Source organism: Triticum dicoccoides, chromosome 5A (assembly GCF_002162155.2).
Source record: "Triticum dicoccoides isolate Atlit2015 ecotype Zavitan chromosome 5A, WEW_v2.0, whole genome shotgun sequence".
NCBI lineage: Eukaryota > Viridiplantae > Streptophyta > Magnoliopsida > Poales > Poaceae > Triticum > Triticum dicoccoides.
The window spans coordinates 703647984-703662442 of NC_041388.1; the positions used below are offsets into that span (position 1 = coordinate 703647984).

Consider the following 14459-nt stretch of genomic DNA (forward strand, 5'->3'; position numbering starts at 1 on the left):
TGGGTCAAAGGCTTTGCAACAAGCACATGAGCACGGACGCGCATATAGTTTCCCTCGTAGTACAACGACGGGGATAGCTGCACCTCTCTTACCCCACCAATTCGACGAGCCAGTTGACTCACCACCTATTCCTGACGATACAGGTCAGGAACTTTATCAAACTATGCCGAAACAAAGATTCCACCCAGCGCAATGTTCGTTGGATCAGTTTTACCATCATCATCCTCCAAATCAGTCCATAGCCATGGAAAATCCACGGCCCCATGCACAACCTTCTGCCAATAGCCTAGGCAAAATATCTGGAACACAAACAAGCTCTTTCCCGCTTCTCTGAACTTTGGGATATGGGCCAAGCTCCACACGAATTTCATTTGCTGAAACATTGCAGCAGTTGCACTAAACTGACGATTGGTATTCAATCTTCCCACAGCTAGCCATCGTTTTTCTGCCTCCATCTATCCCGCCTCTGCTTTCCCCAAGATCACATCATCTAATTCGTCATCCTGAAGGTCCATATGCTCGAGCATCTCCTCTATGTTATCCTCTGTCCAAGGACCCGCGCCAGACAAGGGTTCAGGTGCATCCACCTTGGTTTAACCCAAGAGATCCAGCGATGAAACCTCCCACCGGACAGCGCCCCGCGAGATTAAGGTTTAAACCCTCGGCATAGATCAGGATCGCCATCGAAGAGTACAATAAACCCTAACAGGAAAGGTACACTAGAATCGAGAATGCCATCACATCTGAATACTTAGAATCCTTTTGGCAGGTGGCCAAATAAACTCGGACATGATGAACATTTATTGGGATTCATTTTATTTTTGGGGAACAAACTTTGGATGATTGGGTTTTGATTTACAAAGAGGGGAATGGAAGGTGGCACCCGGACCGGGAGGTAGACGACGTGGCCGATCGATGACATCGACGCCCCGCTCCACTCGCCTGGCAGCCTTCCAATCCGTCTCCTTCTCCCCCTCCCCTGCCGCGACTCCTGTCGCCTTCACTCCCCGCCGCTCCAACTCGCACCCCGCTGCCCGCCTCCGCCTCCGCTGCTGCTGCTCCACCGGCGATCCGGCGGCGATGGTGAAGGCCATCAGGGTCCACGAGCTCGGCGGCCCCGAGGCAAGCACAAACCAGAGCCATCTCCTTTTTTTCTCTGGGCAGGGGCAGGGGTGGGTTCTGTCCTCTAATCGATGTGATTTCCGATGCGCAGGCGCTGCGGTGGGAGGAGGTGGAGGTGGGCGAGCCCGGGGACGGCGAGATCCGGATCCGGAACACCGCCATCGGCGTCAACTTCATCGACGTCTACTTCCGCAAGGGCGTCTACCCCGCTCCCCTCCCCTTCACCCCCGGTACCGTACCCAACCCAACCCTAATTCCTAAAACAGATTTCCACTAAGTTGATTGATTGATTGATAGTAGCTTGCTGTTTGTTGCTGGCGAAACTGAAGAAACCGTATCTATCCTGGGCCAGTTGCCACTCGAACCAACGCTGTCCCACTCACTTACCATTTTACCAGTTGAGACACCATAGTTTTATCGATCCTCGGTTGGTGTAAATGCTCAGGAGCAGGATTCTCGAGATTAACTGAGTCACATCGAATGGTCCAACTAATTTTATAGCTCAGAATTAGCGCTCAGTTGTGTTATACTGTGACATACAAGTATTAGTACGATATAGCATCAGAGTATTGCTTATATAAGTTTAGTTTATTATTGCTCAAAATTGCTGCTCACTTTTCTTATCCTGTTTCGACTAGATCGATGATAGCTTGCTGTTGAAACTGAAGAAACCATATCTACCCGGGCCTATTGCCACTCAAGCCAAACATTGTCTCACTTACCTAGGTTCAGAGACGTCTCTTGAGTTTGGCCGTTGGCTCTTTTAGATGCTCGGAAGCATGATTCTCTCGAGATCATTGCTCACTGAACATAAGACCAAATGGTCCAAATTTATTTTATTGCTCAAAGAAGAATTGGTGCTCTGGTGTGTTATCCTCTGAACATAAGACCAGATGGTCCAGTTTATTTTATTGCTCAGAATTGGTGCCCTCTTGTGTTATCCTGTGACATGTATTATATGGCATCAGACTTCTGTCATTTGGCTTGTTGGTTATGCTTTGTGCCATTATTAGTGTTTCTGTTCTATTATTCTCTAGCTTTATGGTCTGTTCCACCTCCAGGTATGGAAGCTGTTGGTGTGGTGACCGCTGTAGGGCCTGGCCTGACCGGCAGGAAAGTCGGGGATGTTGTCGCGTACGCAGGCAAGCCTATGGGTTCTTATGCTGAAGAGCAGATTATTCCAGCCGATGTTGCTGTTCCTGTCCCACCTTCAGTAAATCACAAGACAGCGGCTGCCATCATGCTCAAGGGGATGACTGTTCATATGCTAGTTCGCCGCATATTTAAGGTACATTCTGTCTTGTTCGTGTTGTGGTGTTGTGTGACATACTAATAAAGTCCTAAAGCTAAGAATTGTGCATAGGTCAATCGGAGCACCTAGATGGATAAAACACACTGTATGTGTCGAGGGGCATGATTACTGTTGATTACGTGTTGCTTGTTGAAGGCCTGATAAGCAATTTAAACTGCTTAAATGCAAGCTATCCATGTATCATATACTAAAGAGGTCCACTGTAAGAGTGAACATGGGGTTTTTCCTTATCATGGATTATTGCAAAAATAATTGCCAACCTCTACAGCATATATATGTGGATCTCTGCAACCTGTAATTACTGTGTGTCCATATGTTAGATATGCTCAGAGATCAACATCGCTTCATGTTGATTCACTTGATTGCCATGACAGAGACCTTGACTACATTTTGATTGCCGTGCAGGTTGAGACCGGCCATACCGTTCTCGTCCACGCTGCTGCTGGTGGAGTTGGATCACTCCTTTGTCAATGGGCAAACGCCCTTGGTGCCACTGTCATTGGAACTGTTTCAAATGAAGAGAAAGCCTCACATGCACATTTTGATGGATGTCACCATGTGATCATCTACACAAAGGAAGATGTTGCAACCAGAGTCAAGGAGATTACAGGTGGAAAAGGTGTAAATGTGGTCTATGATTCTGTTGGAAAGGACACATACAAGGTAAGATTGCTGTACCAGGCCCTAGTTTGGAAGCTTGATTCACTTGGAATACATATTTTTTGCCCTTCTGATGATACTTTGCGTAGAACTACTGTTTGCTGAACACTCTGAATACTGAGACGACATGAACATGATCTGCTCATGTTGCGATCATCCCAATTCCCACCAGTAAATGGAACAAGTAATATATACTCCCTCCGTTCCTAAATATAAGTCTTTGGAGAGATTCCACTATAGACCACATACAGTGCAAAATGAGTGAATCTAACTCTAAAATGCATCTATATACATCCGTATGTGGTCCATAGTGGAATCTCTACAAAGACTTATATTTAGGAACGGAGGGAGTATTTAGTACCTGTTAATGTGATCTGAGTACTCGTTTCAAAAGAATCAGTTGATGTTTCTGTAGAAGTGCATGCTCTAGCCAATGCAACCAAAAGACCGATCTGATGGAAGAGACTAGGCAATACATTTATACGTCAACAGTTTCCCTTCACATCGTCATGATTCAATAGCATTCCTGGGCATAATTGGTTGTAACTGCGCCACCTGCATTTTCATATCTTTCAATAGATACAAGCATGTTATCTGTTGTTTTGTCTGGAGTCAACGGTCTTCCTGTATAGCTTTTGTGTAACCACCTGAAACATCGCCTCTATCTTTCCTTTTCCATTATTCATATTTATGAGTTTACGGATGCATGGTGTCAGTACTGATACGGGTAATGACACCCGATCTGTTCATGTGTGCAGGCATCCTTGGAGTGCCTGGCGTACCGTGGTTTCCTGGTGTCGTTCGGGCAATCCTCGGGCTCGCCTGACCCGATCTCCATGGGCGACCTGGCGGCGAAGTCGCTTTTCCTGACGAGGCCAAGCGTGATGCACTACACAGGCACCCGTGACGAGCTGCTTGAGGTGGCGGGCGAGGTGTTTGCCAACGTGGCCAACGGGGTGCTGCACACCCGCGTGAAGCACACCTACCCGCTGTCCGAGGCGGCCCGCGCCCACGCCGACCTCGAGGCCCGGAAGACCTCAGGCTCCGTACTGCTGATCCCGTAGAACTAAGCACCATCTTCCTTTCCAGTAGGAGAAGAATGAATGAATAAACAGGGACTAGGCGATGTATGGGCTCTGGAATTACGAATGCCTGTGAATATGTTGGCAGGAGTTGGCATCTGAACACCGAATCCTCTGTCAGTCTGTCTCACCTGGTTATGTTGGATTCAGTATGAATGAATGTTTGGTGGTTATGAGTTGAACTGGATTGTGGTCTTGTTGCGCGCATCACTGTCTGTCTAGTATACATGGTGAATGTGATCATCTCATGTCATGTGTTGATTGGCTGTGAGGAGAGATGGACAGGTGTCAATGTTTTTTGCAGTACAAGTTGACCTTTTTTTTGGCCTGTCCCTGTCCCTGTTTAGGTGGAGATAACAGGTAGAGAAAAGTAGGAAATTCAAAAATATTCTTGCACATATTTTATGTGTGATGATCAGCATTTTATCTACTACCATCTCATTTGTTTGTTCGAAATGATCAGAGGAAAAAGAAGAGGAGTTGTTGGCAAGTCGACTCTTGCAGATATCTTATCTATTTCATTTGTTTGTTTCAAAATTGTTGGAAACATGAAGAAGAAGAGTTGTTCACAAGTCGACTTTGCAATCATTGTTGCAAATAAGTATAAAAACAATCAAAAGAAGAAACACAATTGAAAACGTCGGCCTTTTTTCTTCTGTTTAAAACGGACAAGATGCTAGTTGTTGTTCAAAAAAGATCCAGACAAGGAACGGTCCCAGCAGCGCTGCCTTCTACTCCGCTTCTCCGAGAAACAGAGGAGAGGGAAGAAAGGCTTGATCTTGACCGGCCGGCGTCCATGGCGGCGGCGGCGGCGGCGGCGGCGGGGCAGCAGCGGGTGGTGGTGATGCGGCACGGGGACCGGCTGGACCACGCGGAGCCCATGTGGCCGGCCAACAAGCCGCGGCCGTGGGACCCGCCGCTGACGGACGCGGGCGTCCTCCGGGCCTGGACCGTCGGCAAGCGCATCCGGGCGCAGGCCGCCGCCGACGGCTACGCGCTCCACCGCGTCCTCGTCTCCCCCTTCCACCGCTGCCTCCAGACCGCCGCCCAGGCCGTTGCCGCGCTCTGCGCCGTCCCCGACGACGCCGCGCTCGCCGCCGTCCTCGACTCCAGCGCCAATGTGCCCCTCGACGCCTCCCGCGTCAAGGTCTGTTCTCTTCCTCCTCGCTCCCCTCTCCTCCCTCCATTGCTCTGTGCTGGATTCATTCGCTCATGCTCGCGTTGATATTGGTTGGATCTGCGCCATGTTAACAAACCTGAACTTGACTTGTTTTTCAGTTAACTGAAACACACCACAGAGGTTTCAGACTTTCAGTTAACTGAACTCAAGCCAAGTTAAACTGACTGACTGTTTGTACAGATACTCATTTTGATTTAGGGTAAATCCTAACAACAGTTTAGCTTTCCGATTTGCGTCCTTATAGCCGATGAATAGCTGGGGTAAATGACTGTTCCTAACTTCCTATTGCTTAAACCTGAACTGAAGGTTCTTTATGTGCCACACACCTAAACTCACTCAAGTTGATTCTCTGAAAGAAACTTAACTTGTTGGAACAGAGATACTGATTTAGGGTGATTGTAGCATTAGTTTAGCTCTACCGTCCTGCCACCGTGGTCGAGTTGCATCGTGGATTTGAGGTTCAACTGTTGTATGCTTAGTGTACTCTCATGCGATTGCTGCTTCTACCCTCACTGCATTTTCTGTTGCAGATTGGTTAAACTAGTGCGGAGACTGAACTCTCAAGTTTGCTGTTCCTGCAGTCAACAGTTATGTACAGTGATAAGGAATCTCTTTGACAATTTCAGGTGTCGATCGAGTATGGACTGTCTGAGATGATGAATGTTGAAGCGATGGGCGCTCTCGTCAGCCAGGTCGCGCCCAGTGTCGAGAAGTGGTTCCCTGACTTGGCAGAACTCGAAGCCGTCTTGCCACCTGGAACCATCGACCATTCTACACAACCTCTCTTCCCGGAGGTCAGCTTGATCCACGAATTGTGATTTCTTTCCTTTTTGCTGTCAACATCCATTTACACAGCCAGTAACCATCTGTTAAGTCACCGTTAATCCCCAGTGTCTGCTTTTCTGCACAGACCGACAAACAGGTTGTCGCAGAAATCCATCACAGATACCTGAAACTGTCATCTTTTTCCAATGCAGGTACCCAAGTGGGGAGAGTCTGTGAGGGGGGCCAGAATCAGATACGCTAGCGTGATCAAGGCTCTCGCCGACAAATATCCTGGCGAGAACTTACTCTTAGTAACACACGGTGAGTTCCAAAGCGTGTTGCCTCTTCTATAGCAAAATAACAGTTGAGATTCAGTATACCACAATCACGCCACCGATCAGGTGTATTCTATTGATCCCATTTTTACAAGCTGAGGTGGTTTGTTGTTTCTGCAGGGGAGGGCGTGGGTTCGTCGGTGGCATGCTTCGGGGCGACGGGCATGGAGGTCTACGAGGTGGAGTACTGCGCATACGCCGTGCTCGAGAAGCAGCCTCTTCAGCCTGGCGGTGAGGGTGATGGCGAGAGTGTGCTCAAGGTGGTGGCGGATAGAAGCGGCCCGACCACGGGCATACACTATCTGGTCACCTGATGAACACAATCAAGCAGCATGATGCCATCGCCATCATCATACCACTCCTCCAGCACTGGACGGTCACGGGGAGCTTTATTAGATTAGTTTTGCAATCCCTATTTATTTCCACGAGATTTGATGCTTGATATGTCGTTTTTAGAAAATTGTGGTTGGTTCATCCTGGATATTTTTTGTACTACCAATCGTCGTGGTAATAATTCGCTAAACTGCCTTTTTTAGGACAACTTTGCATTCAGTATGAATTTTTCCCCCGAAACGAAAGACATAAGATTTAACGCATCCATTAATTAAGCAGGAGATAGTTGTCTGATTCTGATGATTAATTAACAAAGGAAAAACGGACGAAACCGATACAACACGGCCCAAGTCCACCCCCAAGCACCGAAACATACCGCGCGCCCCGCACCGCCTCAAAAAGAAGAAGCCATGACCGCTATGGGAAGAGCAGAGACTCGCCTGTTGCATCACATGACATGCCGATGACCAACATCGAACGAATGCCACGTCGCCAACACGACTCTCCACAGCGAGAATGATACTAGTGATCTGTCTTTCTGTTTGTTGATCTGCGTACGACCAAAGCTACATTCTAGAAGGTCCAGCTCGATCATCATCTTTATGCGTATCAATCTAGTCATCTAGATCTAGGGGTATATGGTCACGCGACGATCCACGCATACACAAAGGTGAGAGTGCACCATCATCGGTGGCTATAGCTTTACGTTTGTGTTGTGTACCAAAAATCGAACAGCAACATAAAGACAATGAAATGAAAAGGATGGATCATCTCGTCTTCCCTAAAGAAAATGCAGTGCAATCTCTACTGTCTCGTCAATCGTCGGTCGTACGTCGATGATGTTTCGTGTACCTACTACGTACACGCCCTATGTCAGACCCAATCCATGCCCAAATCCCCTGTTAATTAGTTAACGATGATGTGTACGTCTCATACTGCTGGATACTCCTGCCTTTGTGCTGCTGCCCCAAAGCATGAAAGGGATAAAAGAGAGAGGGATCAGCCAAGCCAGGTGTGTGGGATTGGGTGGTAGTATATGTGTAGAATCTTCCGTCCTTGCCTTCTTTTCTTTTGTAGTAGTGATGCACTAGTGCAAAGTAAGTCCTGTCGATCGCAGCTAGCTGGATCGATCTATGCCATGCATGCTCCTCACTAAAATGACATGCAGAAAAACCACTAGTAATAACACCGTTTATCCAACGTGAAATTAGTCGAGGACTAGAGTTGAATTCCACCCCTGCTCAACGCTACATAGCGTGCACGGTAGAAACACATTTTCGTCCCTAGTTACGTGCTTGTGTTCACTTTGTACTTACCCTAAGTCAACTCATGCATGGTATGTTCCAGCGATGCATGCCCTTGCCTAAACATAGCGAATTACACCTCACGAATGTGTGTATCGTCTCGAAAAAGAAAAGGAAAGCAAATGTGTGCATCGCGCGCGCGCGCGCGCGAGAGAGAGAGAGAGAGAGAGAGAGAGAGAGAGAGAGAGAGAGAGAGAGAGAGAGAGAGAGAGAGAGAGATGCTCAGCTAGGATAAATGAGAATTGTGTTTTCTTTCGGAAGAGGTTATTGCAAACGGAAAGATGAGATATAGCCATATAGGAAGAGTGTGAGTTTTCTTTCTTTTTGGTTATTACATTCACTTCATAATACGGCTCTCAAAGCGCCCTCCGATGATTCCTTGGATAGATCAGTTTATGGCAACTTGATGTCTGAGATCAAGGCTTTTTTGAATGATAGGCTTGTTATTCCAGTTAAAGTTCTTCGTCGACAGAACAAAGCTGCAAATAGTTTAGCGAACTTGGTAGAACCGGGAATAATACGGCTTGTTGGCGTGGGAAATCCCCTCCATGTGTTAACACTTTGGAATAATAAACCCTATGATCCCTCGCAAGAAAAAAAATCTTCATAAAGGTTTGGTTTCTCCTTTCCTCTCGTGTCTGTGGCGGTTAGGACACTTACCCGCTCCAAGCTTTGCCGATGAGCTCGTGGATCCATCTCCCCTATGCTTCGGTTAGTAGTTTACGTCCGGTTTTCTGCAAGCGGAAAGAGAAGATATAGGAAGAGTTTCTGTTTTTTTTTCTTTTGGGTTATTACATTTACATTAACTTTAGTAAAGATATGGCTGGTGGTTACGGCGCTCACCCCCTCCAAGCTTCGCCGACGAGCCCTTCATCTTCGAGTTGGCCTTTCGGGTTCCAATCCTCTTCGAGTTTGTCAATCGGGGCTGGCTCGATGGAGCTCCCGTCTCCTTCGGCGACGAAGCTATGGTTTCTCACCGTGCATGCGTGACGACAAGATTTGACGCCAGGCGCTTCACATCGATTAAATGGTTCAACAACGATGTCTGCAACTCGGGGGGTGTTGGTCCTTGGACATTGACAAAGTCAAAGTTGGCTTTGGTAGGGAAGCGACTTGTACTAGTGGCGTAGTGGCTGTTTAGTGATGTAGGGTCCTTGAGGTGATTTTTATTATGTCTATGATATGATGCGTTGTATTTCTTATGAACCTTGAGATTTGTTTTTTTAAATTTTTGTAATGAAGAGAGACATTTTTTGTGATGTATGGAGTACATTGTAGTGATGAGGTTTTGCCGCAAAAAAAAAGTGATGAGGTTTTTTTTAAACTATTTTTCGTTATTAAAAGAAAGAGTGATGAATGCGGAGTGACACAGCACGTGGCATGCTCGGTGAGTTGCTCCAAGTCGAGCGAGGACCGGGTCGCCGACACGTGGCCCCTACCTACCCACCGAAACCGAAACCGAAGAAGCCAACGCTAGACAAAATTTGAGACCGCTAAACTGATTGGTCCTGGTGGATGTGAGTGAGGCTGAGGTGCGGTCCCCACACCACGTCCTCGTGCCGCTGGCGCTGGCGGTGGGAGGCAAGGCCAAACCGTCGGCCATAAGCATCCAACCCAACCCAACCCAACCCGAGAGACCCATCCGTCCGCGCCGGGCCCGGCTGTAAACATCTGCTAGGACGGACGGACGGACGGACGGACCAAGTGCCAGCCAAGCACGCACGCACACAGGACAAGAGAAACCGAACCAGAAGCATAGGTAGCTGACGGGTCACGATAATAAATAGGCACACCCCACGACCCCTTCCTTCCCATCCCATCCCAAGGGGCTCTCACTGGCTCAGTCCCCACTGCTGCTGGCTGAGCTCTCCCCTTCCCCCCAAATTCATCTCCAACTCCAGCCAAGAATTAATCAATCAATGGCGATAGGGGGGGCGTTCGTGGAGGGCCCGGCGGGCGGCGCCGGGTACAGCGGCCGGGTCACCTCCTTCGTCGTCCTCTCCTGCATCGTCGCCGGCAGCGGCGGCATCCTCTTCGGCTACGACCTCGGAATCTCAGGTTATTAGCTACATCCTCCTCCTCCTGCAATTCTTCCACCGAGCAGACTAGTTCGTCTAGCTCGCATTCCTTCCTTCCCCCCTTCAAGGGGAGTTCCTCAGAATGAGGAGGCATTTAACACCTACCCACCCACTGCCCGTACTCCTCCTCTGCACCCATACGCATGATCCTTCGTTCACCACCACCACTTGCTACCAACAAATTCACCTCATCAACATGACTTCTTTTTCTTCACTAGTGTCAAGAAAGAAAATACGTCTTACATTATGGGCTATGGGACGGAGGGAGTAGTATATCTCTTCTTGCGATGATCAACTCATCACCATGACTTGCTTAATTCACCGTCTCAACTCTACACTACTCCCTCCGTAAACTAATATAAGAGTGTTTATATCATTAAGTAGGGGGAGTACTACTTAATTCTAGTAGTACCACCTGTCAAACTTTTTTTCCAGTAAAACCTGTCAAAAAAAAACTAATTAATTAATCCTAGTACACAGCAGCACACCAATGCATAGTAAGATGTGAACGATGTGATTAGCCAACCCAGTTAACAATAACTACTGTATGTACTCCTGCATACAAACATGATGTGATTCTGATGTTGATTGATGGATGCACTGAATACACACTACAGGCGGCGTCACGTCCATGGAGTCGTTCCTCAAGAAATTCTTCCCGGACGTGTACCACCAGATGAACGGCGACAAGGCCGCCGTCTCCAACTACTGCCGCTTCGACAGCGAGCTGCTCACCGTCTTCACCTCCTCCCTCTACGTCGCCGGCCTCGTCGCCACCCTCTTTGCCTCCACCGTCACCACCCGCTACGGCCGCCGCGCCTCCATCCTCATCGGCGGCTCCGTCTTCATCGCCGGATCCGCATTCGGGGGCGCCGCCGTCAACGTCTACATGCTCCTCGTCAACCGCATCCTCCTCGGCATCGGCCTCGGATTCACCAACCAGGTACTCCCTACCCTAAGTGTCACATGCTCAATTAATTAGCTAGTCTTTAAATAAAATTCCAGTCACAAGCAAGTCCATGATCCATTGACTTTGACACTTGGTACCGAACTTGATCACGAGAGGCAGACGTCGCTCTGTAATTTGTCCTCATCAAAGCTTCCACGCGCACACACACACCCGAGATTACTTAGTGGACTTCGTTTTCTGCAAGTACCTTTCTTACATCACCATTCCAGTCTAGCCAGAAAGCAACCGGTTGCGGTCACCGTCTCACTGTGGATCCACTTTTGTCCTTGTCAAAATTGGCAAGTGGCACCACACCTACACACTTCATTAGTACTGTCCACAGATTATTCATTCATATTATCATATAGAATTACCTCAAGGGAAAATATTCCGTTTGAGAGTGCGCATCAGTAATAATCAAAGTCAAGTCAGCACAAGTCAACTTTTCAATCTTTTATTATTGTGGCCAGAATGAATTGGTGTAATTTTTAGTTTGGGGAATTAGATGGATTCTTTCTACTTTATATACAACACGGCAATTCGGCAATTAGAGAAAAACAGCAAGAAACCAACAAAATATATCAGTGTCTCAACTTGCTACAGCAATGTGCTGCCTGAACGGAAATGTTACGTTTGGGATATTTCAAGTTTATAGCTGCAAAAATCAAAGTCAAGTCAGCAGTCTTCTTCATGGACACAGCGACAATTTAGCCCACAAGTCAAAATTTCAACCCTTATTAAATGTCGCCAGAATGAATTGGTACAATTTCTATTTTGGGGAATTTGATGGATTATTTCTTTTTAATTAAAATACCGGGATTCATTCGTTAGATCAAACCAGGAAGAAACCAACAAAATAGATCAGTATCTCAACCTGCTAAAGTGGTGACCATTCACATCCGTGAAAGAGCAGAAAATGAAGTTCACTATGATCATCACCAAAAGCAACCACCAGCGCAACATGTTTTTTTTGCAAAAAGAGAAATACAAGATGCTCTCTCCTGAAACTTTTATGCTGTCTCAACTTTCTTTTCATATTCGTAATCTAGAAAGTATATTCATGTGTCCTCCTTGTGATATGCTTTTGCAAAAATGAAATACAAGATGCTATCTCCTGAAACTTTATGCTGTCTGAATTTTCTTTTCATACACAATCTAGAAAGGATATTCATGTGTCCTACAAGTATATCTTTTTCAGGATAATTGCAGGTTAGACTTCTATTGTACTGGTAACTAACTAATGAGTAAATTGCCTTGCAGTCGATTCCACTGTACCTCTCGGAAATGGCGCCGCCGCAGTACCGTGGCGCCATCAACAACGGCTTTGAGCTCTGTATCAGCATCGGCATCCTCATTGCGAACGTTATCAACTATGGAGTGCAGAAAATCGAAGGAGGATGGGGGTGGAGGATATCACTGTCCATGGCTGCTGTCCCCGCTGCATTTCTGACTATCGGTGCGATCTTCCTTCCTGAGACCCCGAGCTTCCTGATCCAGCGTGATGGCAATGTCGACGAGGCGAAGATGATGCTCCAGAGGCTGCGTGGCACGATGGGGGTTCAGAAAGAGCTCGACGATCTGGTCACCGCTAGCAACATATCCAGAGCAATCAAGAACCCGTACCGGAACATCCTGAAGAAGAAGTACAGGCCGCAGCTCGTGATAGCGCTCCTCATTCCTTTCTTCAACCAGGTCACGGGAATCAACGTGATCAACTTCTATGCGCCGGTCATGTTCCGGACCATTGGGCTAGGGGAGAGTGCAGCACTCATGTCAGCGGTCGTGACACGCCTCTGCGCCACAGTCGCCAACATCGTGGCCATGATCGTCGTCGACAAGTTCGGGCGAAGAAAGCTCTTGCTGGTAGGCGGTGTTCAGATGATCCTGTCGCAGTTCACTGTCGGTGCGATCCTGGCTGTGAAGTTCAAGGACCATGGAGTCATGGATAAGGAGTATGGATACCTGGTCCTGATCATCATGTGCGTGTTCGTGGCAGGGTTCGCCTGGTCCTGGGGACCTCTCACCTACCTGGTGCCAACAGAGATCTGCCCGCTGGAGATCAGGTCGGCAGGGCAGAGCGTTGTGATTGCGGTCATCTTCCTGATGACCTTTGTGATCGGGCAGACGTTTCTCAACATGCTGTGCCATCTCAAGTTCGGCACCTTCTTCCTGTTTGGCGGGTGGGTGTGCGTGATGACGCTGTTCGTCTTCTTCTTCCTGCCGGAGACGAAGCAGCTGCCCATGGAGCAGATGGAGCAGGTGTGGAGGAAGCACTGGTTCTGGAAGAGGATAATTGGGGAGGGGGAAGAAGAGGTGGATCAGGCACAAACTGGTGCAGGAGCCATAGCCATGTCCACCACACCACATAGCAGTTAGTGACATTCTTTTGGGGGGTGTAAAACCTGCACCCAGAAATGATGAACTAGTATATCTGCATGTACAAGGTGAGGTACTCATATAGCCATAATATATATATACTGTATGTATCCTAACTCAAGTCAATAGTTCAGTGCAGCTGTGAGTATGAATGAATTAATGTAACCTATATATAAGTTGATGTTTGGAATGGCAGAAAGTAATAAGGTAGGAGTATATTGCAGAGCAGCTTGACTAAATAAGATACGGTTTTGTAAGCTCTGCTTATAACTAGAGATGCATGTCAGAAGACAAGCCCTCACCTGTGCTCCTGTATATGAAAGAAACCACCTTATATATGATGATTGGGTTTTCATCAAAGTGCAATGATCTATCTATCTATCTTGGGACTCAGATAATGTCTCTTCTGTGAGGGCACTCATTTACTCACATCATATTTGTCATGAAACAAGACTGCTGACTAGATCAATGTGCTCATGTGCAGTCCAGCTTCCTGTGCAGTGAAATTGGCAAGCAATGGCAGCATGCCACTCAGACAGAGAAACAAACATGCCACATACTGAATTGTAGCTAGCATTTACAGGTTATTATTCATGCCTTGTCAAAAACGAAATCGAAATGCTACTAGTGGTTGCTGCTTTGACCCTAAATCCTAAGGAAAATCCTGTTGGGAGTCAAATGAGCTAGAGCTAGGGATCGATTAAGTGGAGGGGAGGCAGGCCTGGGTTGCCATAGGGGAGTGAATCCATGGTGATTCAGCAGCTCGGGGGTGGAGGAACGGAAGCGGAGGGGTATACCTCCGGTCGGAGCTCTTCGTCGGAAGGGAGCAGCGCACGGCCGTCCGGCGAGATCATCTTCTTCCCAGCGGCCGGCGGCGACCGCGGTTCCTCCCCTCCAGCGGCGGTCCGGCTCAGCGTGCAGCGGCGACAGTTTTTTTTTTTTGAGGGGGGGCAGAGCGGAGGT

The 14459-nt window shown here is 47.8% G+C and overlaps 3 protein-coding genes across 3 annotated transcripts; all 3 read left to right on the forward strand.

Moving 5' to 3' along the window:
* Nucleotides 1-887: 887 nt before the first annotated feature.
* On the forward strand, nt 888-4383 carry LOC119304319 (quinone oxidoreductase-like). Its single transcript, XM_037581496.1, has 5 exons — nt 888-1122; nt 1214-1352; nt 2184-2410; nt 2840-3097; nt 3853-4383. The coding sequence occupies exons 1-5, from the start codon at nt 916-918 to the stop codon at nt 4156-4158; spliced, it is 1137 nt and encodes a 378-aa protein (XP_037437393.1). The 5' UTR covers nt 888-915; the 3' UTR covers nt 4159-4383.
* A 490-nt stretch (nt 4384-4873) lies between these two features.
* Nucleotides 4874-6997, forward strand: LOC119304320. The gene is made up of 4 exons (XM_037581497.1): nt 4874-5323; nt 5983-6150; nt 6334-6442; nt 6577-6997. Exons 1-4 carry the CDS (start codon nt 4973-4975, stop codon nt 6768-6770), a joined length of 822 nt encoding a protein of 273 aa, XP_037437394.1. The 5' UTR covers nt 4874-4972; the 3' UTR covers nt 6771-6997.
* Nucleotides 6998-9894: 2897 nt separating this feature from the next.
* LOC119304321 (hexose carrier protein HEX6-like) lies at nt 9895-13873 on the forward strand. The gene is made up of 3 exons (XM_037581498.1): nt 9895-10151; nt 10789-11114; nt 12381-13873. Exons 1-3 carry the CDS (start codon nt 10013-10015, stop codon nt 13494-13496), a joined length of 1581 nt encoding a protein of 526 aa, XP_037437395.1. The 5' UTR covers nt 9895-10012; the 3' UTR covers nt 13497-13873.
* Nucleotides 13874-14459: the final 586 nt, after the last annotated feature.